The sequence below is a fragment of the Sapajus apella genome, unplaced genomic scaffold (assembly GCF_009761245.1).
Source record: "Sapajus apella isolate SASKATOON/1434 unplaced genomic scaffold, GSC_monkey_1.0 scaffold4, whole genome shotgun sequence".
NCBI classification, from domain to species: Eukaryota; Metazoa; Chordata; class Mammalia; order Primates; family Cebidae; genus Sapajus; species Sapajus apella.
In genome coordinates this window covers 47,038,272-47,064,954 of record NW_022436944.1, presented here as the reverse complement: position 1 = coordinate 47,064,954, position 26,683 = coordinate 47,038,272, and the positions used below count along the sequence as shown (strand labels likewise).

Sequence of the window (26,683 nt, the reverse complement as noted above, 5' to 3'; positions counted from 1 at the left end):
AAAAATTGCTTGCCACAGAGTAAGCTGGCAAATATAATTATGTAATGACTTTTTGACACTTTTAAGTAAATTGCCTCTTATAAGAAATGTTGTAGTTCTAAGTTTTAAAACACTAGTCAAATTTCCTTTTTTAATAAAAACTGTAAAAGAATACAAAGTATCCCAATATTTTAAACTTTGATTTTATTTGAATTTTAAGGAGACCAAATATTGTGTATATATTTTTGCAGTAGGAAATACCATGTAGATATGAACCTTGGGCATATTATGTGTGAGTGGCACTGCTCATGAACTGTGATCAGCTTTACAGTTGTCTGTTTAATAAAAAATTATTTTCATACAAATATTCTCAGATCAAAATTGTTAATACAAATATGCTGCATTTTTTTTTTGGTGAACAGTTAGGAAGTTTAATATTTTCAGTGGGCTAATCTGAAAGATTTACTGAGAGAGAATGCTTTAAAGCTAGATAAAATAATATGGCTAACATTTGCAAAATTCTTGGCAGTTATTAACCTTTAAATGAAGAATAAAAATACACTTTGGGAGGCTGAGGTGGGTAGATCACTTGAGGCCAGGTGTTCGAGACCAGCCTGTCCAATGTGACGAAATCGTGTCTCTACTAAAAATATAAAAATTAGCTGAGTGTGGTGGTGCATACCTGTGCTCCCAGCTGCTCTGATGGCTGAGGCGGGAGGACTGCTTGAGCCCAGGAGGTAGAGGCTGCAGTGAACTGTGATCATGCCACTGCACTCCAGCCTGTGTGACAGAGTGAGACCCCATCTCAATTAAAAAAAAACGCAATAAAAGGATGAGTATTCAGAATATGTAAAGAGCATTTACAAATCAATAAGAGCAAAGAACTATGAATACAAGCAAGAAGTTTACCAAGGAAGTACAGCAACATCACTGGCATTTAGATAAATACAAAAGCAATCAGATTGGCACAGTGGAAAAGTTTGGTAACATATAATGTTGACTGAGGTGTAGAAAAATGGATTCTTTTCTGGTCAGAGTATACATTGACTCAGCCACTTAAAAATGTATTTGCTTCAATGTATCCTTGGGTCCAGCTATTTCAGTCACTTTGTCTACCCTAAAAGAACTCTTGTACTTAAGCACAATGAGGCATGCATGTGTATATTCACTGCGGCATCACTTATTATCATGAGAAATGGAAAGCAAGTGCCCACCAAGACAGAAATGGCTATGTAAACTACAGTGCATCCAGGCCCCATAGCAGTCTTTAGTGGTTACAGAGAATGGGCTAGAGCTGCATGTGTTGGTAATAAACAATCTCCATTATAGACTGAGTGAAAAAAAGAAATTGTACAACAGTTTATGTGAAATGGTGTGTCACCAATTATTTACAAAGGAAGGGAAGGAGGGAGGGAGAAATGAAGGGAGGAAGAGTGCAAGGGAGAAAGAGAGGAAAGGAAGAAGGGAGGATGGACGGATTACTTTAGATTTTCCATAAGAGTAGCTTTCAAATGCTTGGGAATGACTATCAATAGAAAGCACATTTTATGTCTTGACTGAGTGGACCCTTCCAATGTCCTCTGAAATTTTAAAATCTAATTCCAGTTCATTTGATTGTATTTTTCAAAATGCTGATCATGACTCATTAAAATTGGCTTCAAGACTCAAGTATGGTTTGAAAAATACTGTTTTAAAGTGTACATTTATGTATGTGAGTGAACAGAAAAGTGAGTGAAAGACAACACACCACTCTGATGCCACAGGTTATTTCTAGCGAGGTGGCTGTGATGGGTGGTGGCTCCTGGGAGCCTTCAATCTCATTTGTAATATTAACATTCATGTTTGTTTGCTTGCTTGCTTGTTTTTATAGGGGCATGCATAACTGAACATTTTAACTTTATTTTTTAATAACTAAGTAATCAAAACTATTTCCAAAGTTCAAGGATGTATTGGGATTGAGAGGGTAGTAGTCAAAGGGTCTTAAGAAAAATAATTTTTTAACAAATTGCATAGTTGATTAATTCAGAAGGCAAACATTCTAGCTAACTCTCTGTTTTTGTATTTAGGGCCACAGATGGGCACATTCTTGTGGCAAGGTAGAGTCAAACCTATGTGATATCCCATTCAGAACGTCATCACAGACCTAAGAACTCTATGCCATGCTGTGAGATTTTAACTCATTACCTATGAATGTTGCATCTTCAAATCAAAAACATAAAATAGTTAATATAAAAATGATTTTTTAAAACCCTAGCTTTCCATTTTCAGAAAATGTAAAGTTAATTTTTCTGTAGCAACATCAACTTGGCCATGTTACACAGTCTCTAGTATTTGGTTTGGGTCTAGACAAACAGTTATATTTTAAGAATTATTTCTCCAAGAAGCACTGCTGTAGAAAATATGGCATGCGTATACTTGGCCATCTCCACAAGTTGGGGCAGACAACTCCAGCTCTCTGCCCTCTTTTTACAGCTACATGAACCCTTTCGATTTGCCTCTTTACACTTTTATCCAAGGGGTATTTATTAAACCTCATGTTAATAATCAAATAATTGATATTAAAAGGAGTCAGCATTGTGTCCATGGGATATAGACTCTTTAAATTGCAAACAGTTAAACAAGGTGTTGACTGCAGGTGAACTCGAACTAGATTATTTTTTGTGATAAATTCTAAACTAACTCGGTAAAGATATCTGTAAAGAAAGTAGTATTTCTTTGAATGTTTGTATATTATTCTTTTTGCATTTTATGTCTTAAATATACATTTTCATGTGCTTCTAGTAAAACAAGTTGACTCTTTTAAATGACCATGTTGAATGTTCTCTTTAAATGTCTTGAAAACAAAACATTTATGGTAAAATATGCAAGTTTTCTCAGGAAGTTCTTATAAAAGAAACCCTTTTAAAAACGCTTAGCTGTTGTTAAAGCAACAACTATATTCACATTTAACTTCATAGAGGCTCAATGTTGTTTGAAGGGAAGAAAAGAGGGTCTGTGGAACTTTCAATTTTTTTTTTTTTTAAGGAAATTGGCAAGAGAAGTTTTATTGCAGAAAGCACACTCTAGGTTAAGGGGATTAAGGGAAAGAGGAAGAGAAGGAAGATAAAGGGTGGAAGACAATGCACATCACATATCTGAAGCCTCTTTTCGTTTTATCCAGTATGGTTCTGTGGGTGAAAAGAGGCAGAGGTGGCCTTGTAGGTAATCTGGAGACAAAAGCCATTCCTTTAATTAGCTCTGTAGTCCTCAGGTTAGGAACAGACTGTGGCTATGACAGAGGACTCTGGGAAAGCAACAGTATACAATTTGATACCAAATTAGTCTGAAACTGTGAAGGTGGGTGGCTGTATGATGAGAATTCAGGATAAATTATAAATGTGCCCCACTTAGACCTGGAGAGAAATCTAGGTGAAAATTGTAATTTGTAATAATCAAAGGTTTGAAAGTTACTTAATTCTAGCTAAAAGAATTTTCACTTTTTTGCTCTGTAAGAATGTCTATTCAGTGTTTACATTTCATAGTTTTGATAAAATTAGTCTTAAAATATGTCACAGAGGGCATAATGAATTTAAAATTTAAAAGCATGATACCCTCTTAATTATACACGTCTGAAGCCTGGCTTTTCAGTGGCCACTGTATCTAAGGCACTGCTGACTCCTGATGGCAGCCTGCTGTAATTGTCAGCAAAGTATCCAAGAGATAAGCAGTCTTTCAGATGTTATTACAGGTAATATCATTGTGTTACTTAAGAATCTGGGAAGTAAAGGGAAAATATTGTTTATTCCATGTCATAAAATATTGAAGTATTACAGGGTCTCTATATACTGCCCCATTGATAAAGTGAAGTCTTTCCCTTAAAATTTGTGTTAGAGTTTTACTTCATTTTTTATTAATATAATTTTTGAAAGAGAACTTTAACTACAGAATTTATCACCCACAGCATCTGCAGGAATTGCTGTGTCCCAGAGGAAAGTACGTCAGATCAGTGATCCTATTCAGCAGATATTAATTCAGCTGCACAAAATAATCTATATCACACAGGTCAGTGTTCTAGCTTTTAATTTCCTTTTCATCTTAAATGCAAGTTTGGAGCTAATACTGCTGAAGAACTATTTTGTTGGACTTTAGAGTGAATACTTGTTCTTACCATCTCCAACTATATACATGTGGTGACTCTTTAGTTTAGCAACAGAGCTGGGAAGGTAGTAGAGTAAAAAAGCAAATATGTCAGATTTTCCCCATGATTTCTAACGTCCTCTCTTACTGTGAGTGCGCAACCAAAATGAAACTTCGACACAAATGGCCCTTCTATAGGGGTGAAAGTGGAAACAGGGTTGGGATTCTTTGCTCTTAAGCAGCTTTATTATAGGAAAGAAAGAGGAAAATAGTGCCTGCCCATTAATTCTGAGAATGCTATGTTGAAATTAGGACCTTTCAGAGAGTGAATGCCAAGACCACATAACATCCAGAATTGTTAAAACTTTCTATTTGTAAATCTCAGTGACTCCTAGCTACTAAGAAAATAATCAGTGCTAAAAAAAATGCCTATTAATTATTGACAGAAATATGTTTAGTAATAATTTGAAAGTTTTGTTCTGTATAGTTAATAGAAATTTTTTTTAGACAAAGAAGTATAGAAGACACTTGGACATGAAAGTCGCTATTAATTTGAAGTCTAAAATTATAAATCTTATATGGTTTATTCATTCATTCACTCACTTGACATATAATTATTAAGTGCCTACTATGTGCCAGGTGCTATTCTAGGGACTTGAGATGCGTCCATGAGCAAAACATAAACATTGCCTTGCTCTAGATTTAAAGAGCCAATGGGGGATGCTGTCAGCAGCCAGTATGGCAATTTCAACTAAACATTCAGATACTGAAGACAAGCACCACAAGTTAAATGGACCACCTGGGCCCATTAGGCTCATATTCCATTTAACTAACCCCCATCCCTACCAAAAACATCCCAAAACAAAAAATAAATTTAAATGGTGAACCACAGTAGCACTGTAAGACTCTAGAAATCTTAGTGTCAATTTGCAACCAGTGTTTCGTATTTGGGGAAAGCCTGTTGTATTTCCTTTTTCCCAGTAAACGGTCACTCTAGTAAATGCTACAATTCTTCCTGGGGGAGATTTGGAGAAAAATTTATGGTGTGCACTTGTAGTAATGTTGCAGGGCCCTTCCTCAAGGGATCCCAGCTTCCACTTAATCAAGGGGCTTTGAGTCTTTGAGTTGACTTGCATCTGGAAACTGTGTTTGAGGCTGTAACTCTCCACTGTGGCAATGGCAACTTAGGGCAGGTGTCCGTTTACCACATCTAGATTTTCTTTTCTGTTAAACTGATCAAGGAATTCTTGAATAGGCAGACCATCTATTTCTTTTCTAGGAACACTCTAGTAAACTAACGACCACCAAAGATCTCTGTTGGCTAAGGCATTCTAAATAATAGTTCCTCCCTGCTGCCCTTTATGGAAAATGCTCCCAGTTTGTTATGGGTGGTCACGTGCCGTCAGTTGGTCCCTGCCAGTTGGATACATTGAAATCATGTATCGTTCGGTGTCATACCTGTCCTCCAATGGAGAGCAACCACCGTGCTTTTCAAGAATGCTGGTGCTCCCCTCTCCAGTGTGCTTCTCAATGCCTCAGTGAAATGAGTAGCCTCTGGATGTTCTTGCTGAATGTGGTCAGGGAGTGGGTGTGCAAGTCGCACATGGTAAATCTACTCCAATGAGTCTGTCTCCCTGGGCCTTTGAATTCCCTCCTCCATATGCCAGGGAAGTTCGGGCATTTTACCCTCATCAAACACAGACCATGGTTAAGTACAAGTTTTAGTCAAACAACCAGTTCAGCTACCTCCACTGCATGAACTAACATGTTAAGTCTGGAATCTCTAGTACGTGCACCCATATCGATGAATTCAGTCTGATCTAGTGCTATATTTTTTTTACCCTTCTTGGCCTACCCTTCTTAGAATCCACTGCTGCACATGTTCTCTGGGTTGCTGCTGAAATGTAATAGCAAAATTTTGCAATTCTTTTGCTTTTTTCTACCGGGTCACAGTGTACACTAATTTCCCTGGATCATATTGAAATAGGACCCTAGCTATGGATTTGACCCTCATTGTGTTGGGTCTCATGAGGAAACGAACATCCCTTTTAAAGACGTTTGTCCTAGATGAGGTTATCATAGGGTTTCAAACAAAGAAAGGCTCATCTTCACAGACACAGAGTGGCAAGCTATTTTTAATTGCTGTGAAGGCTCAGAGTGACTTTGGTTTCGGGAATGTTAGTGTTATTTGGGTGGGTTCAACAAGACGTTCCTATTCCAAGTTTTAGAATTCTTTTTTTTTTCTAACTTTCACATGAAAAATTTGATAATGTGTGACTTCAACTGACCTTGTAATTTAGTAATATGCTCAATTAAATTTTGATTATCAGCCATATCAACACTGTAGCAGAACAAAGCAACAGATTCTTTTAGAGCTGTCATGAGATCATTCCATGTCTCAGATCATGACTTAGCTGAGCTGTAAAGGACCCGAGCTTGTCATTTTCCTTCTGTAAGTGCTCTGGTGAGCTCAGAAGAATCCATTCTGTGGCATAGTCCTTGTGTTCTTCATTACCGCCTACCAGTCAAGAACAGCAGCTATTTGGGCTTCCAAGGCACCTGCTTCAGTTGGCACTTCAACAAGATGATAACCTGATTAATTGTGATCCAACTGCATGCCATGGATTACTAACATCCCATGTCCTATTTGCAACCAGCAAAGGAACAAACAAAACTCAGCACTAGGCTCTGTTCCAAGGGCACAATCAAACCAATTCCCAAATCCTATCTGTATGGGCTCTGTGGGACATTGCTGGAACCTGTGTCTGTATCAGTGAGGGTCTAGTCAGAAACCACACCATAACCTTCCTTTCAACAGGGAAAGTTTAATATAAAGAATTATTAACTATGATGAGTTTTATCTACTAGGGAGGGTAACAGAAATCTAAAGAATGTAGGAAGAGCAGATGAAGTCACAACTCCTAGGGCTGAGGCAGAGCACTCAAGAAAGGAACAAATGTGGAAGTGGACATTTCCACCCTGGGTCAAAGTCCTGGCCTTACTGGAAAGATTAGAAAAATTAGTAAGATGCTATACTGGAGAAACTTGAAGTGAAGTGTCCCTCTGGGGGATCTGGGCAAGCCCTCTGTAGTAACGTACTATGCCCTGGAACTTACCGGGAATCAGTACTTCAGGGTATTATGCTGGGTACCACCCTCTATGGGACCAGGGGAGGCCACTCTGAGTAGGTGTTGCTGCATGGAATTCTCTGGGGAGCCACCTGCAGATCTGACTGGGGGTTAGCACCAACCTCTAGGGATCCCTCATGTGCTGTTCACTATGAGCTGCTACAGCAAGGCAAGGCAGGAGCATCACTGAAGCCAGGAAACAAGATCCATCCTCCTCCAGTATCCCTTCATGGCTCTCTTCTGATAGACCTTAGCATCCTGCCAGATGGCAAGGGAGAAATGTTCCAGTATCACAAGCAGGATAATGAAAGGGTGGACTTGGAGCTGACAGGCTGTTAACCGGCACCCTTAACCTAGGGGACTAGGCAAGGAACCACCTTCTTGGGTGTCTCCCCACCTCTGAGTTCTCATTGCTTTCCGTTTAGCCTGGGTAGTCTTTAAGCCCGGGGTGGAGTAGCCTGCCCTTTATCTATCAAGTTTTGTCCAAATTCTGGTGTTCTTTTTTCTTTCCCTGATGGCTGCCTTTTTGAGATGCAGGAGTCTAAAACTGATTACTTTTCTATTTTCTGCTGCCAAGCTTTCCTTAGGCAACCACAGAATTGTCTAACTAATTACATAAAAGAAGGTGAAGGAGTACAGGGAAATATCGGGGGAAGCTTGATTAATATATCAAAATATAATCTGCCATATCTATATTGAGTAAAGTGATTATATTAAAATGCATGTCCATTTTAATACCAATATAGAAATATGGAAAAAACATTCTTAACTTTAGTGCTTTATCCATAGTCTATATCGGTATTAAAATGCTAATACTGATATAGAAATAGCTTTTTAGTTATCTTAGCTATTAACTATTAAATGGAGATATCCTTTGAAATTTAAATATAGTTTTCATATGCTTGTCTTGCTAATTTTTATGTAATAAAAAACTTTTAAATATATGCCATCTCCTTATTGGATTTCAAAGTAGTTTAAAGCAAGAGTAAAACTATTATAAATATCTTATTATTATGTTCTTGAACTGCCAGTGTAACAAATAATTTCATATTTTTTTGGCAGAATGGCATTCCTTGCTACAAGTTCAAATATAACTATTGTGATTTTTAAAATGTATTTCCAGAACACTTTAAAGTTTATAATACTGCACATAGTCAGGAATGATTCCTCTTTGGGGAACTTTAACTTACAGTACTAAACAAAGTCAATGACTTTCAAATTAAAAAAACCATGTAAATATTAAACTAGTGTATTTGCTATAGGTTAAAGACCAAGATCGGTTATCTATCTCTGCTAATTGCAAAAGAAGACTGAAAGTAAGAATGAATTGGAAAAACTAACAAAAACACTGTTTTTTTCCACATATTTATTTACTAGTCAAACTCTCACAGGCTTATACTTGGTAGCTGCCCTGAACTGAGGGGCCACGTATCTCCTGACAACCAGCAGGTGAACTTACAAGGAACATTTCTTACTTTTGGCGGGTGGTGGCCTTTTCTTTCTCATTTCCATGGAGACAGATTAGTGAAAATCATCTAAAAGAACCATTTTACAAGGCAGGATGTTAAAATCCTTACCTTGCTTTCACTGCTTTGACCTCTGTTTTTATCGAAACTGAAATGGTAATCTAAGGCCACCAAGCTAAGAATGAACTCAGTGGTTTACCTCCATTGCTGGAACCCCAAATCTACCTTTGGGCAGATAAGGTGGCTAAAGAACATATGTTACCCTTTAGTGTGAATCTTTATGTGTTATTGCTTAGGTCACATCTGCACAGCCCAATTAAGCACCGCATTTAACTTTATACTTATGTTTTTATTGTTTTGTTAAATAGATGCTTTGAAAATCAGGATATATAGCATCTTTTAAAAATTAAACATCGGTCTCCCAGAGAACAGGCAGACCATTTATTTGAAGCACCTTTGGATTGCCCACCTTCACAACCACAATTATTGCCAGTGGAAAAAACATGTGGTTTCAGAATAGCAATGTGCTGTCCTCCAATGAAAATCATACTACTAGCTGTCCGTGAAACTTACTGTGTTTTTTCAGCAATAGCGATGGATAAGACTAGAACCATCCACACCTGCTTATCTGGATCTCTTACACTAATGGCAGGGGTCATTGAGATTTATCAGGATAAGATATTTAGGGTGAAGCTGTATTTCTTAAATTGACTTCCATTTTCAGGGTTTGTAAATTCTAAGAGAAGTGTTACATTTTGTGCATTTAGTTTGATGATAGTCTTTCAACATTCTATTTTAGCGTTTAGGGAAACATCCTCTTAAGCAGTAACATCAAAATAACTTTTTAAAAATTAGAATTAGTTGGTAACTTGAGTCACTTTTTATCAAATGGAGTCCTGTGAGCAATGGATAGTCTTGTGATGTATTCCTGGAGATACTAGAGAATATAGAAAGTTCTTTAAAAGAATCCATATATTCTTCCACATATGGAAATCTATATATTCTATTCCAATATTAATATTATGCAAGTTTGAGAAAACCTAGTACAAAGTGTGCAGATCGATTTTCATTGTTTTGTTACTTTGTGTAGTGTAGTAAAAACAAGCAAACAAAAACCAAGATTTTAGGTGTGTGATTTTGTGGAAGTCATTATCTTTTTAAGAATCAGTTTCATCATTTGTAAGGTAGGGGAGCTTATGAGACTACTTGCCTCAAATGAAATAAAGTATGCAAAAATGTTTATTTGTTTCTTTATTGGAGATGGGTCTCGCCATGTTGCCCAAGGCTGGTCTTGAACTCTCCTGGGCTCAAGCGGTCCTCCCACCTTTGACCCCCAAAGTGCTGGGAATACAGGCATGGACTTCCATGTCCAGCTGAAAATGTTTCTAAACTATAAAGTGCTATCCTACAGTAATGCTAGTAGTGGTGGCATCTGCTCTAGAATAATGGCTGTGCTAGAAGGCACTACTCAGAAAGTATTCTTGCATGTTACATAATGCCTTTAAGTTCTAAATTCCTCACCTATGAAATACTACTTGCTTTATAAGTTTGTCGTGGAGAAAAAGCAAGGCCGTACATAAGTGAGTAGTCATAGAGCCTGGCTCAAATGAATCATAGACATCAATATTCTGTTTTGTATTATAGCCCCTGTATGTAATATATTATTATGCTTATATCACCAGCAATTAAGCTATGCATGAGTTATCATTTTGTTTAAAATTTTAAATTCTTGCATGAAAACTTTAAAGATGGGGGCTGTCCATTTTGATAATTATTCCAGTAAGATCAATAGCTTTCTAATATATATGCATCTAAGTTAACTGAATGTTCACTTACTCAAATGAGTTTTTGAGGCTTAATTTAGGCCAGCAGGAGGAGTAAGAATTCTAAGTTAACTAGAGGCTTCTCAAGTTAAAGAAATAGCAAGAATTCTGAGAGTATCTGAATTAATAATCTGATACTCATAGCTTCCAGTAGTGGGCTAAGTCCCCTTTGAAGGAAACTATGCGCCACTGGTGCTTCATACTTTCGTAAGTGTCACAGCAGAGAAGGCTTGCTGCCTTTCTGTTCGACAGTCCCTTGCAGTCAACTGGGCATCAGCTAGGGTTCTGGACCAACACTGCTCTCTGGTGTTTGGTTGGGAAAGTGGCAACTTCTGGTGTATTACAAAAGGGAATGATAAACCTGTGGTCTGTCCAGGTACTTTCCGGTTCCCTCATCACTCCATCCCATCCTCCTGCTAGGAACATACTTGCACAGGCTCCTCACCTTCATGTCTGTTTCTACTCTCAGTTAAATTCATTTCTCTTTTGCTATTCTCTCTCACACACATATATACTCATTTCCTTCTCATCTGTCTTCGATTTGTTCTTTTTTTCCCATTTATTTTATTGCATTTTAGGTTTTGGGGTACACGTGAAGAACATACAAGATTGTTGCATAGGTACACACATGGCAGTGTCATTTGCTGCCTTCCTCCCCATCACCTACATCTGGCATCTCTCCCCTTGCTATCTCTCCCCAACTCCCCACCCTCTTTAATGCTGAGAAATCTCTCTCTTCCTGCACCCCCTTCCTCTCTCTTCTTTCTCTATCTTCCACATTTTCTATTTCCTCATTTCACTTCACATGAAAGGACGATAATAATTATGACTATTTGCTGGGAGTAGAGGGAGGGATCCCATCTGGATTAAGGCAAAAGAAAGCTGTAATCTTGACATGATAGAGATCAGTAGAGACTCAGAGCTGCCAACCTACAGAACATTTCGGAGTACACTGAAGTGCTTCAGTATCTCCAGAACAGTCTTATTTACTAATTAAACATACTTTGACTCAAATGCTAGGATCAAAGCTACATTTTAAAAACATTTTTCAATGGAATTATTTTCCTGTGTTATATAATTACAGTACTTCATAATGGACCCTACATTCTACTGTGTTTGGGATGATGAAAAGCTTTTATTTGGCTGTGCAGTCAGTGTTGTGAGCCCCTTCCTATAGGCCCTATTCTTTGCTCTGACATTGACCTTTATATGTCTCCCATCTCACGAAACTTGAGTAAATAGGGTAAGGTCAGTTATGCTGCATGAACTGTTATACCCTGAAATTCCTTGGCTGGACACCATAGAGATTTATTTCTTACTCATTTCCAGTTGGGCTCAGACGTCCCTGTTCCTTCTTGTGGCTATGCCATCGGAATAGGATGGCAATGCCAATGTCCACCCTCCTTGCAGTAGGGTGGACAGAGGTGGAGAAAACACACTGACTTTGAATGGCCTTATTCTCAGAGTGACACACATCACTTTTATTGACCAAAAGTAGTCACATGGTACCAACTAAGCCTGGAAGGAAGCCTAGAAAATGGAGCAGGGTTGGGGTGATAATTGTTTCTGATACATTCTTCTTTCTTTCTATCCGAGCTTTGAATTATATTCTTGTTTAATACTGAGAGCTTTTACTATCACATTTTCTTTTCCACTTTTTTTCTTACTGATTCCCCTTTCTCTCCCTTCAAGTTCTCTCTGTAATTTAAACAAAGCCAAATACTATTTCCACTCTGAGACCCTTTTAATACTGACCCAACTTCACTTCTATTATCCTTCTTCCAAACGTCACTTCATCTTTTTGTGCTTTTCAGGACTTTTGGTTTTCTTACAGAGATCCAACCTGCAAAGCATGGCAAATGATTTTTTTATCCCCATTTTTTTTTTGTCACTATGTTTTCTAAGATCCTACATGACTTTCTGCTACTCACTAAATGTAACTCATCCTGGTCTGGTCTTGGTATATACTAATCCATCCTCTCTTTCTTCTGGAATGATTGGTACCTAAATCTGACCTCTCTCCAGCTGAAGTTTCAGGAGCACTCACAGACAGGCATATGACTCAAACACTACTAATGCAGATGTGTACCCTTCCTGGTCCAAAGTGTCAGATCCTGTAGTACCACGGCTACAGTGTTTAACATGGTTCTGGGCATATTATAAGCCCCTAAACATCTGATAAAAGCGCACTCTTCTGTGTCAAGGCTGTTCCTCACAAAATTCAATGTATGTGTTCAATTAACAAGTAATTTAATGGTTATATGAAAAATCCTATCAGTGGAGAAACAATAAAATAAATGTAAGAAACCATTTGAAAAAGAGCAGAAAAATATATTCCTTCTGAATTGCAGGGTAAAAACATTATAGCATCTAGTCATGCTATTTGCAGTAAAATTTAAATTCTTATATTGTCCTATTGAGTGACTGTTGTTACATGGGGCCCTCAGTGAATGCTCTTTGTAGTCAGTTGTGCAGTGTTAACAACTTGTTTATAATGATTGTTTTTTCGTTTTATGCAGCTTCCTCCAGCTTTGCACCACAATTTGAAAAGGAGGGTTGTAGAGAGATTCAAGAAATCCCTCTTCAGTCAGCAGAGTAACCCTTGTAATTTGAAATCTGAAATTAAAAAGGTATGGCATTCTATATATAGGAATTCTTTTGCTAACAAAACAGGCCATAAAAGGAACATTTTATACCTCCTTTATTTTGTACTTTAAGCTCTATCCTCTGTTAAAGTTTCTTATTACTGCTCTAGATACTAAATTGAGGATATGTCTTTGCGTCTGATTTCCTCACCTTTATTTCTGTGGCCCTTATTTTCAGATAACAAATGGAAAGCTTTTTCAGTATTATTGTATGTTTTCCTAAGGGAAAAATATTTACTTAGACGTGTGTACATTTTAGCCTCTTCTAGGGAATTATATTCTGATATTTTATTAGAATAATCTTCAGTAAGCCCCAAAATTAAGATTTGTCACTCTGAAGAAGTCATTTAATGATCTGGGGCCATTGATTTTTATTATCTATGAAAGCTGACTGAACTATTTCTAAGGTTCTTTCCATCTTAGATATTCTACAATCTTCTAGACCTTAGATACTAGCAGACATTATTATCCATACATGTAGAAACTAAACTAGAAAAAGAATAAATCAACCAGGCAGAAAAAAACGGTTTATTTCTGGTTAACAGAACTTGATATTGGAAAATCCCTTTGTCCTGGTTGGTAGCCCTTTCCATACAGTCCCTGGAGGTGGCCATAAGCTCCCCTGAAAGGACCAAGGTACAAGTAGTTTAGGTAAGGACAATTGGCACTACTCCAATTTCTTATTTTTAAAAATGTTTCATCATATTCTTAAACGGTTAGCATAGTCACGCTACCAGTGAACTTTTCCTTTAAGGTGTCACTCTTCTTTAATGCATCAGAGCTTAAGCATAAACTTACTCATTATTTAGAAAATATGATAGGCTCTTTGATAAGAAATCCAAACAATATGCTTTAGCTTCGTTGTGTCACATCACTGGTATATGCACATACACAGAAAACGGACAGGGAAAAAAGACACAGCTGCAGGTAAACAAAACATAAACCTACTCCATCAGTGAGTAGAGGGCAAGGTTTCTTTCCTGGGTTGTGTTGGCAAATATGGCCAAGAAACAAAGCTAGAGGAGATCGAAGCAGTAGAAGAGACTTCAGGTATTTATCTTATGATATTATAGGCTATATCATAATAAATACATTTTTTAAAAATGTCCCATGAGATTTAAGCCTGTTTTTAAAATTCTTATTAAGGTCATATAATGTGTATTTTTTATTCTTTTTATGGTCAGAATAATCTGGTTTGGGCATAGACTTATTTTAACAAAAATCCTAGTTTTATAAGATGAAAGCATCTGCTACAAACCGAAACATAAAGGTGGCTTCGACTCCCACTGAGTGATTTTCCATCAGTGCTTCCCCCTTAAAGCACATCATTTTCTTTTTTATTACTTATGTTTTTGGTTTTGCATCTCTTCCTCACTTTCTTTCCTCTCCTGATAGAGAAGATTTTGTTTGTTAAATTCCCCCACCCACTCCTTGTCTTCCTTCCTGTGTATTGTATCAGTATCTCTCATTAGGGCATTTACCTTCTGATACACCTCGTCTGGGAAAATGAAAACAGGGATTGATAGGGTGGTAGTGGATGTTTGGGAAGGACAGGTGAGAGAGCCCTCAGGAATAGACTCATCCTTATTGTTAACTTGTTTAAGAGGCACATTATACTCTTCTATAAAAACTGCCATGGCTCTCTTCTCTGATATACAAGCTCATGGTGGTCTATGGGACATCTGTTATGGACCTTTAGGTAGGGACAGGCCCTATATATTGTTTTAGGGCTTTAAAAGATGGGGAAGGGGGAATATTCTGCTCCCAGGCTTAGCTCATGATCAACAGAGGTGTGGTTCCTTTCCTCTATAGGCAGCTTCAGGCTTGCACCATCTCCCCATGAAGTTGGATGATACCTTCATGGGGATGTATCCTCTTAGTCAGAGAGGCAGGCCTCCTGTGTCCTAAAGAAATCTTCAGCTTGGGGTATTAAAACACTTCCCATTCTTTGCTACTGAACTGAAAAAACAGCTCTGATAAAAAACAAAAAAACAAAAAAAAAAAACAACTTCCTTACCTTTCAATGTCCAGAATTAATCTTATCTTCCTCTATGAGTGAAATCCACTTTTTCACCTGTATTACTGTGTTTTAAATAGCTTTTTATCTACCTTACATTTCTGTTTCCTGCAAAGTCAGTGAGTGTGTCTTATTTATCTTGATTCTCCAGGGGTTTGCACAGTGCCTGCCATGTGGTAGGTACTTAATTTTTAACAATTGGAGATATAATATATTATACATTTATATATTCTGAATATTATATAGTTGTTCTGTTCTTTATTGATATACTGATAAAATATATTCAGATATGTATCTTTACTGCCCTCATCTAAACCTAAATGAGAAGAGTTTGCAACCTCCATTTTTACCCCCTTTCTGGTATAATCTTTTGATAGCAACAACTTTTGTTCATAAACGAATTTTTCATTCCTGTGTAGCCATAGGGAAGTGGCCAATTAGCCTTTGACTGACACAGTTACCCCACAGTTACCCCATAGGTACCCACAGTTACCAAGACCATAGGAGCAGTAAATGGTGAAAACCCATAAATGCACTTGATTTCCACCTTTCTTGCTGACACTTCTAAAATCCACAGGCTCTGTGTCCCTGGTGTAAAGGAGCCATTATGGAATGACAGTGCCTGCATATTAGTAGCCCAAGACCCAGCAGGATATAGAAGATTCAAAAGTGCAAAAGCCTTTTTCTAAGAAATTAAGCTCTTTATTTGTAACTCACCTAAGGTAGTCTTTAATCCAGTCTGCTCAATCTTTGCTTCAATTGCGAGGGAAATAAACCAACCAAGTAATTGTATGGGTGTCTTTGGGAAGTAGGATTTTCAGCATGGGGAAAGGAGAAACAGAAGCAAGATAGAAGAGATCCATTTACATTGGAATTGGAAATATCAGTGTGAATGTGAGACTATCAGTAGCAGAAAGAATATGAGTTCATGATAAATCTCATCTCTTTAAAAATATACACAAAATTCCTAATATTTTCATTGAAAGAGTCTAGAAACTAATCAAGCAGCAATGAGCTCCTCCACCCATGACTCCTTGGGGATATAGCTGATTTAGGTCTAGAGCAGGAACTGCGCAAGATTAGACCAGAATATTTGGACTTAACAGATAACATAGCAAGGATGGTATCAAGGACTACTAAGATTATATCAAAAGTTCTCAGGAGCCAACTTGAAGAGGCTCCCACTGGCTATCTGTGGAATAACTGGAACATCAATAGCAATAATAACCACAGTGGATTGAAAGCATTAAATAAGGTTTAAATCCAAGAGTTCATAATACCAAAGAAGAAAAATAATCCCTCATTGGTTACCTTTGGAAAATGCTAAGTAACCAACTTATTATTTTGAAAATTGTTTATATAGTAAAGAAGAAAGCTTTTATTCTGCCTTTCCCTTATGAATTCTATCCCATGCTAACAAAATCATTGAGAGGGAAAGTTTCTTATTATAGAAGTACTTAAGCTAGTAAGTGCCAAAGGGATAAAGAATATTCCCATTTTGCAGTCCCTATGGAAACGATGTACCTACATATGATCACCAGTGGGTGTTGACATTACAAGAAGAAAGACAATCAGGCGTTATATGGCACCTGACGGAGTGCACAGCACTGTCTATGAAGTATTCTTGCTAAAAGCTTGAGTCTACGTCTGATTAAGCCTGTAGATTAGAAGTCAGCAAATTACAACCCTCAGGTCAATCATTTCTGATTCCTGTTTTTGTAAATAAAGTGTGGTTGGAACAAGACCACAGAGGTTCACTTAATATTGTCTGTGGCTGCTTTTGTTTACAAAGTTGAGTAGCAGTTACAGAGACCATATAGCCTGCAATGCCAAAAATATTTATGAACTGATCTTTTACAGGAAAAGTGTGTCTGTCCCTGCCCTGGATCTAGCTCTCTACTTGCAGCAAATACAGGGGACAAGAGAACATGTTGAATGACATCATGGGGAAAATCAGCAAAATCCAGACTAGGAAATCCATAGGAAAAGTGACCTGTTTTCCTCAATAAATACATTTCCGTAAGAGGGGAAGAGGAGAGAAGAAGGAAAGAAAAGGGAGAGAAAGAGTGTGGAGAAGGGGGAGGGATTGCCTGTAAAGATGAAAGCATTTGAGGCAAAATAATCACTTGCAATATATGTAATTATTTCCTCCTGACAAACATAGAAACTCTAAAAATGTTTGAAATATATATTTACAAGAAAGTTGAGAAAATTAAAACATTGATTCTATATTTGTTAGATAGTCATGCATCACAAGATGATGTTTTGGTCAGTGTCAGATTGCATATATAACAACGGTCCCACAAGATTATAATAGCATATTTTTACTGTACCTCTCCTATGTTCAAATATGTTTAGATACAGAAATACCATTGTGTTGCAGTTGCCTACAGTATTCAATACAGTAAAATGCTGCACAGTTTTGTAGCATAGGCGCAATAGGCTATAGCATATAGCCTAGGTGTGCAGTAGGCTGTGCCATCTAGTTTTGTGTAAATACACTCTGATGTTTGCACAATGATGAAATTGCCTAATGATGCGTTTCTCAGAATGGATTCTGTTACTAAGCAGTGCATGACAGTATTCAGGAATCAATAACCTCTTAGATGGGATAATTATATTGTGGTTTTGTTTTTCAAAAAAGAAATCCATCTTTTTTAAAGATCTATGCTGAAATATTATGGATAGTATGATATGTTGTACAGGATTTGCTTTCCAATTCTTGAGAGTGAGACCAGGTAGGAAGGGAAGTGGCAGAGACTTAAATGAAGCAAGATCGAACATGTTTTAACTGGGTAGTGGGTATGTGGAGTTCATTGTATTGTTCTACTTTTGTAGATGTTTGAAATTTTTTATGATAAAAATATTTATGGGTTTTTTTGTTTGTTTGTTTTAGTGTATTCTGGGCATCTCCTAGACCAATTACTGGGCGTTAGCATTTTGAAAACAGCTCTCCCATCAAAGCTAACAGTTAGAATTGAACAGGTTATGTTCTGTTCAAGAGCACCTGGATGAAGACTGATTGGGGTTGTGTCCTCTGGAGGAAGGGAGTGACTTGTTCTAATTTACGCAAAGACACAATAGGGGCTAGTTGGAGCCTTGGCCTCAAATGATTCTAGCATATAGTCAGGGCTAAGAATCATTGCACTGTGAGTTACAAATGTCGTTTGGAACAATGATTAAAACAAAGAATCTGGACCCAGGTGGGAAGCAATTGGCTATTTAAGCATTTAGCTATGCCCAGGAGTTCTCAAATTTTGCTGCACGTTGGAATCACCTGGAGATTTTAAGCATTTTAATGCTCATGCCACACACCACATCAATCAGTCCCCAGAAGTTGGATCTCTGGGGGCTGGTTGGCTTTCCAGGAGTTGGATTAAGGTTTTTGTTTCTTTAGCTCTCAGGTGACTCTAATTTGCAGCCAACGGTGATAATCAGTGGCCTGGTAGTATCAGTGTTTCTCACATTTTATTGTGTGCATCAGTCATCTGTGGATCTTGTTAATATGTGGCTTCCGATTCAGTAGGCCTGGGGAAGGGTGAGGATTGTGCGCTTCCAGTCATCTTCCAGGTGATGGCTATTGCTGCTGCTGATCCAGGGACACACTTTGAGTGGCAAAGCCATAAAACATGGTACCTGCCCATTGTGATCTTACGGCATATCAAACAGGCTTGAAACTGTTAGAAAGGCAGGTTGTCTAGTAGGCCAAATATTTATCCAGATGCAACTGTGTCCTGGACTCAAGATTCTGCATTTCTGTCTTGCTCCCAGATGTTATTGATGCTGTCATTCTATAGATCACACTTTGGATAAGAAAGCCCAGATGAAACCCAGTAACATTTTCCCTGTGTTGTTACCCAGACTGCTTCCTACAGGCATGGGCCTTTCTAACATTTCTGTTTCGTTTCTAATCTCTGCTTCAGTGCAGATCAGCACGGTCAAGTTTACTTTATCTAGCAACTGGCAGTTCCTTTAATTCCTAATTCCAGGTTTTCAGCGCTTTTCCAGGTAGGCAGATTGCTTAGGTTATCGGACTTTGATTTATGGCTCTTTATGCACATAATAGTCATGACTTAGATTTGCGCAGTCCTTATTAGGGCCCCGTGAAGGCATCACGAATCAGCAGTGCCCAGCCGCAACCTGTTTTGAACAAGCAGAGAAGCTCCTATAGCAAGGCTCTCCTGCCCAGCCAGGTCAAGCCAACAATCACTCTTCCTAGATGCCTTCAGTGTTGAGTCAAGGTCCTGGGAGGAGCTCCTGGTTGTCTGTAGTGTAGAACAGTGGTTTTCCAGCCTTCTTTTAGTTTTGGAATTTTCTGTTAGAAACACAATCCTTGCTGGAAATGTAAACATCACAGCAACAGGAATACTTTTGGTAGAAGTGGGGATGAGGGTGAGGTGTACATCCCTGGGGCTTAGAAAGTATGGCAGAGCCAGTGATGGGCTATTCAGGTAAAAGCCCACACGCATATGTGCATTTGTGTGTGTATGTATAAGAAAATAGTGAGCGTGAAGACTAGACATTTCTGTTAACAAAATGTCCCATAGAAAGCTAATAAAAACTCATAGAGAAAAAAAATTAGACAATATGTTGTATCTTAGTATAGTGTAGTTCAGTCAAAGAAGATAAGGACAATCTGAGGGAAATAAGACCAGAAGACTGGTGAGTGCAGAGTGATGAAATATATTGAAAATTTTCTTACTTCTGGAATCTCATTTTATTTATGTTCGGCTCAGTTTCCTTCAGAGTCCTACCTTAGTTGATTAGATTCCCCAATATTGTGTGTAGTTGTTCTACAGCTAGGATGACCGTATTTTATCATATGAAAAAGATGTAGTTTTGGAAATAATAACGATTACAGTTATACATATTTCTTGTTTTTTTTCTATTTAGATTTTGCCTAAAAAGTGCTGTATTCTCAATTGACCAAATAAATGATAAAATTGCTCAATACTTGCTCAAAAATCAATGTTTTTCTAGGGGGGAGAGGGAATAACAATGATACAGTCTGTTCTTAATATATTTACTTAGTTTAGTTCAAAACTATATTCGGTCATTTGCTCTTTAGAACTGTAGTTGTCTATTCAGAGCAGGAGGGCCCTATTATGTCAGTTCAGAAGGAGGCACTTCCACATTCTTTCAAACAGAGTTTGAATGCTAAAAAGGAGGTACAACTGTAAGCTGAATGCTCATGAGACAAGAAAGGGCTCACACAACGCTGGCATTGGACTACTGAACCATCTCAATGCCATGAGATGGTTCATCTTTAACATCTCTGCTTAAAGATGTTCTGCTGCGTCCTCCATATTTCCACCTGCTGGGTGAACATTTACTTTGCCATCTGGCATGTCTGGAATTAGACTCACCAGCTTCTTCTCCCTTCCTGTGTCCACATTAGTATCCATGAAGGCATCAGTTTTCCTTCAGCTCATTCTTTAAACCTCATGCTTTTTCAACTGCTCTGCTTCATTTCTTGTAACCCCTAAGTCATTCATTCCTGGGGAGTCTGTAGTCTGGAAGGTTTTGACCTTTGATGTGAGACAGCCCTAACTTCTGGCCCTGGTTCTGCCACTTAATAGCTATGTTTCTTGTGTAAATTACTTTCCTTCCTCATTTCCTTGTTTGTAAAATTGGGATAACACTTGCCTTAGAGGGTAGTTGTAAGAATCAAATAGAATATCTAGTATTATGTCTAGAATGTTGTAAGTTTTCAATGCATGGCAATTAGTGCTACTGTTGTTGTTAAACATGAATGTTCCATCTTCCATATCTGTTCCTTCCTTTGGTTGCCATCTAGCCTAAGCTCTTGGCCCTTCTCTCTTGCATTAGTTTCACAGCTTCTTGGCTGATCTTCTTGTTCTCCAGTCTGTCTTGTCAGACCAATAGTTGGTTATTAAGCATCTGTTTTTTTAATTAGCATGCTCAAAAACCTTAGTAGATTCCGGTTTCCTATCTTGTCATCTAAACTCTGGGATCCAGCTTTCCAGGCCTCCCTTACATGTAGGAGCCTCTTCATCGTCTGTCTGCATTCACCCTGATGTCCCCAACCCCACTCAAACTGTTTTGTGTGTTACATCCAGGAAGAACCTTTCAAAACAGATCATGTCACGCTTGTACACACATGCACCACAGAAAATCCTTCAGGGAACTCAGTATAAAATGCCAAAATCAGGTCCATCCCTGCCCCTCTGTTCACCCTCATCTTGTGCCATTCTTGCCTCTTGCTGTCTCCACGCCAGCCACCAGGCCCTTTCTAAAATTTGTTTATCTAGCATGCTGCTTCCTTCATAGCCTTGTACATGCTTTTTTCTCTCCCTGTAATGTTCTTCTCACCCCATCCATTCATTGTTACATTATTTCAGCTCTTGACATACATGTCACTTTCTCATGGAAGCCTTTGCTGGCTAAGTCAAATCTATCTGCTACCTCCTAAAAGCACATACCTATCTTTCAGTGCATTTAGTACAGTTGCAATTTTACATGTATGTAGCTGAATATTTCACAGACATATTTCTCTTTAAGTAGTTAGCAAACTCCAAGAGTATAATTTTTGGCCATTAGTGGGTTTTTTTTTTCATTGTTTGGATCTGTGTTTGCCACATAATAATTGATTAAAAATACTGAATTAATGAATGAAACTTGTTTTCCTCATTTTATACTGAATGCCTGTATCTCCATAACATGGAATCATGACATATCCCTTTCATTATTTTCTCATTGATATGCAATGCCCAACCTTTACCCCCAAGTTCCTCATCCCTGGAATGTCTACTTTGATTCCTATGATTTACCTAAATCTATCCTTCAAAGATCAGCTCCAGTGTTTCTACTACAGAGCCTCTAAAAAACCACATTAGTCTTCATGAAGGACCCTCCTTTTTGTAAGTGTACACATCACCATTTGATTTCACATTTCACGATTTATGGTATCACCCTATTGTTTCACATCATTATCCTGTTTTCCTAGTCAGCTTGCAAGTCTCACAGAGGCCAGATCATTTCTGCATCCTGCTCAGATCATAAACCATTCTGTCCAATATATACTAAGGGGCAAAAAAATGTTTGCCAAAACAATGGGTACATCTGGAAACTGCAAAAAGTAGTTCTGGGAAGTTCCTAGAATGAAAGTCAGTGTATCTGGGATTCAACACAAAATGAATTTTAGTCCTTGCTTTCATTCACCTGTGGATCTCTCTAAGAATTTCCGTTTCTTAAGCTCAATGGGAGTGCTAATGTGACATAAACACTAGAAATCTCGAAAACTCTTTTCTTCAAGGTTTGAGATCAATGAAAAGGACTTGTCCTTGTCATCTTAAAATGGCAGTCTTGACCTCTCTAAGGCACAATTCACATAATTTTCTTTCAGGCTTTAAATATCTTTCTGTCTGTAAAATCTTTAGAATTCCAAGGTATAAACTTAATAATTAAATAAGCTTTTTATAATTAGGATGATTATTTCAGGCAGTCAGTTACTCCTATGCTAAACCATATTAAAAATTCCATCTGAAATCATTTGAAAGGTAATACCAGGAAATCATTTTCAGCATCACAAGACATTAAAAACTTAGTCGTAGCAGCCTACAAGTTGGTGTATGAGAAATACAGAATGCTCAGGGCTACCTCTGTGATACCCTACAACACAGATGAGAAAGTTATTAAGTGTGTGAGTATCACAGCCTCCTGTATTACAGTATTTATAATCTTACAATCTTGTCATATTACAGATGGGTTGTACATTATTTCATTCTCACACTGCATGAAGAAATGCCAAAGACTGGGTCATTTATAAAGAAAATAGGTTTAATTGACTCACAGTTCCATATGGCTGGGGAGGCCTCAGGAAACTTACAATCATGGTGGAAGGTACTTCTTCACAGGGAGGCAGGAGAGAGAATGAGTGCCAGCAGGGGAAATGGCAGACACTTATAAAACTGGTCAGATCTCATGAGGCTCTTACACTATCACTAGAAAAGCATGGAAGAAACCATCCCCATGATCCAATTACCTCAGTTATCAATTATCATTTATCACTGATAAAAATGGATGTAACCATAATTTTCTCCTAGAGTGTAGTAGGTATTTGTCAACATAGAGACTGGGAAACTTATAGATGATTTGTATTTATAATATCCAAAGTATATTGATGGGAAAATTAATTTTTAATTGCTAATATAAAATATTTTAAGGTATAAATGCATAATGAATACAATGAGGTACATATACAGCCTCATGAAGTTTTAAGAACACATTTTCACTCATATGACCACCACCCACATCAATATATAGAATATTTCTAGCTTTGCAGGAGACCCCTTTGTGCCTTTTCTTGGCCATATTACATCTCCTGCCACAATGTAATCATTACCTGATTTCTGTTATCCTTGATCAGTTTTGTCTGATTGTATTAGTCTATTTTGATACTGCTGATAAAAACATACCCTAGACTGGGCAATTTAAAAAGAAAGAGGTTTAATTGAACTTACTTTCCTACGTGGCTGGGGAAGCCTCACAATCATGGCAGAAGGCAAGGAGGAGCAAGGCACGTCTTACATGGATGGGAGCAGGCAAAAAGAGAGAGCTTGTGCAGGAAAACTCCCATTTTTAAAGCTATCAGATCTTGTGAGACTTTTTCCCTATCATGAGAATAACACAGGAAAGACCCACCCCTATGATTTAATTACCTTCCTCCAGGTTCCTCCCATGACACATGGGAATTGTGGGAGTTACAATTCAAGATGAGATTTGGGTGAGGACACAGCTAAACCACATCACTGATTATGAAAATGTACATGAATGAAGTCATATGCTATGTATTATTTTGTTTCTGGCTTATTTTGTCCAACACTAACCATGTTGCTATGAGTATCCATAGTTTGTTCTTTTCTGTTGCTTTGCAGAATTCCATCATATCAACACCCCATGATATATATCTATTGATTCTTTTCGCCATGGTTAATTGTTTTTTTTCCAGTTATTAGTTATTAAAAAAAAAGATACTATTAGCATTCTTATACATGTCTTTTGATGGACATATGTACTTATTTCTGTCATATAAATCCTTAAGAGTGGTACTGCTGGGTCATAGGGTAGGTATATATTATTAAATTGTAGTGTGTATTGCCAAATAGTTTTCTCAAGTGATTGAACAATGATGTATTTTAACTCATAAACAAAGTATATGAATCCAAGCTAACTACTATTGCATAGTACAAATTGTGCCATTTGTTTCTGATTTATTATTATGAATTTATATTTTAAAAGTATCTTAGGCTCTAAAACTTGGCCAGCCCAAGTGACGATTGGAATTAAAGTGAAAGGAGGTTGAAAAATATTTATAGTCTAAAATTCCACTTTAAAAATTCAGCTTTATAGAAAGGCATTAAATGATTGAAACTTTAATAAATGCTGTCATTTGGTAAATTGGTCTTTCCTTCAGAGTGCTGGGACTTAATATTTGGAGATTAAAATTAATTAATAGTAATTTAGAAAAATGTATTAAGAAACTTATTTGGCCAGGCATGGTGGCTCATGCCTGCAATTCCAGCACTTTGGGAGGCTGAGGCAGGCAGATCACCTGAGGTCAGGAGTTCAAGACCAGCCTGGCCAACATGGTGAAACCCCACCTCTACTAAACAAGTACAAAAATTAGCTGGGCATGGTGGTAGATGCCTATAAGCCCAGCTACTCAGGAGGCTGAGGCAGGAGAATTGCTTGAGCCTGTGAGGAGGAGATTACAGTAAGCTAAGATCGTGCCACTGCACTCCAGCCTGGATGACAGAGCAAGGCTCTTGTCTAAAAAAAAAAAAAAAGAAACTTTTCTTGCCTTGGTCAAACAAGAAGAAATAATTCAAAGCAGATACATGAAAAAGAATAGTGATTTGGGCTAAATGTATTGTTCTGTTGAATAATTGGAGTTCATTCCTCCTAAACCTGATAAAAATAACATCTTGATGTTCCAGGTTCGCACCAGCAGTTTTATATTTATTTTTTGCTCTCATAAGTCCATAAAGTATATTCTTTCATATGACCAGAGAATTGTCTGACTTGCTTTCACTGTAATTTTGCTGCATCCAATTTATAAGTTCTTTTGGAAAGAGGAAGATTATTTCTTTATCTATTTACAAGGGATTGAAAACCACAGAACACTAAATTTTCTGTGCAGAGACATAGGGAAATGAAAAACTCCACACAGAGGTCTCCTGTCATTCCTTCTGAGTGTAAAATAAGATGTGCTTTTGCTTTTTCTGTTTCAGTTATCCCAGGGATCTCCAGAACCGATTGAGCCCAACTTTTTTACAGCAGATTACCATTTTTTACATCATTCATCCGGTAGAAACAGCCTGTCCCCAAATGACCCAACAGGTAATGATAATCAGCATGGGTAATGTGGCTTTCATGAAGAAATATATTGTTTGGATCACCAGCTGTTTCTAAAAGATTATCTTCAATTTTTTAAAATAGAGCTTATTTTGATTATTTATGGCAATAGTTGGAAGTCACATATGGTAGGAATCTAGAAATTCCCTGAGATTTATCTTACCCAGTGTGGCAGCTTCCTTGATCATTTATTAATATTATAAACAAACAGCAGAATCTGTGTGGGTGAGTTGTATTTCCTTTTATTTCTTTTTGCTTATCTGATGATGGGAAATCAAATGCCCTAAAGCATGTAGGGAGATAAAGGGCAGAAATAAAGAGTTTAAATATTCAAAATACAGAAACCTTGAAAGTCACCTGAAGACTCCACATTAGACACGTTTAATTTTTTTTTTCTCTTTTACATAAAATTCACATTGGGAGTCAGTGTAGCATAGGGATTTAAAGGTATACATTCTGGAAACCTGGATGCCTAGACTCAAACTTCAGCTAAACCATTTAGTAGCTGACCATGGACAATTATTTAACCTCTCTGAACCCCAGTTTCCTTGCCTGTAAAATGGGGATAAACACTTGCATGATAAAGCTATAGTGAGAATTAAAGTAAACTAAAACGTGCCTATCAGTAGGGGCTCAGCATAACTGAACTCTTCTTGCCATTTCTGAATTCTAAAAGGAAGCTTTCAAGCTGCTCTGAGCTTTCAGTACTCCTAAATAATTTTTGAACCTTTATAAACTGTAGCTGTGTCACTTGGAAGAGTGGATAGAAGTGAAGATTTTTCAGTTAAATGAAGACTTGCCATCTCTTTAGCCTGGAAAAAATTGCTGACTTTTGTTGTTGACTGAATGAATTATTTCATGAATTAATTGACAGAATTTCCCTTGGTCTTCTGGAATAGAGCTAACCCCTATATATGCAGAATTGTGTTTAAAATAATACCTGGGAAATCCAAGATAAAATGTTTAAAGTCATTTGCTTTTAAAAACATCTCCAAGGCAGGTAAGTTTATCTGCAGGCCAAACGTCTCCTTATTGTAGAAACTCTGATGAAATGAAGAACTTTGATAGAAGTCTCTCAAAAACCTGCGGATGATTTGACAAACTCCTCCCAGGGCAGCTGGATGCCCCAACC

At 37.6% G+C, this 26,683-nt stretch overlaps 1 protein-coding gene across 10 annotated transcripts in view; it reads left to right on the top strand.

Annotated features, from left to right (window-relative positions):
- The window catches only part of NEK10 (NIMA related kinase 10), a 249,261-nt gene that overhangs the window by 214,886 nt on the left and 7,692 nt on the right, over window positions 1–26,683 (top strand). For 8 of the 10 annotated variants that reach the window (XM_032268066.1, XM_032268089.1, XM_032268083.1 and 5 more), the window contains 4 exons: window positions 2,046–2,075; window positions 3,920–4,020; window positions 13,032–13,142; window positions 25,428–25,536. In XM_032268066.1, the coding sequence (XP_032123957.1) occupies window positions 2,046–2,075; window positions 3,920–4,020; window positions 13,032–13,142; window positions 25,428–25,536 (351 nt within the window). The remainder of the gene's footprint in view (window positions 1–2,045; window positions 2,076–3,919; window positions 4,021–13,031; window positions 13,143–25,427; window positions 25,537–26,683) is intronic. The other 2 variants (XM_032268098.1, XM_032268073.1) reach the window with 1 other exon arrangement.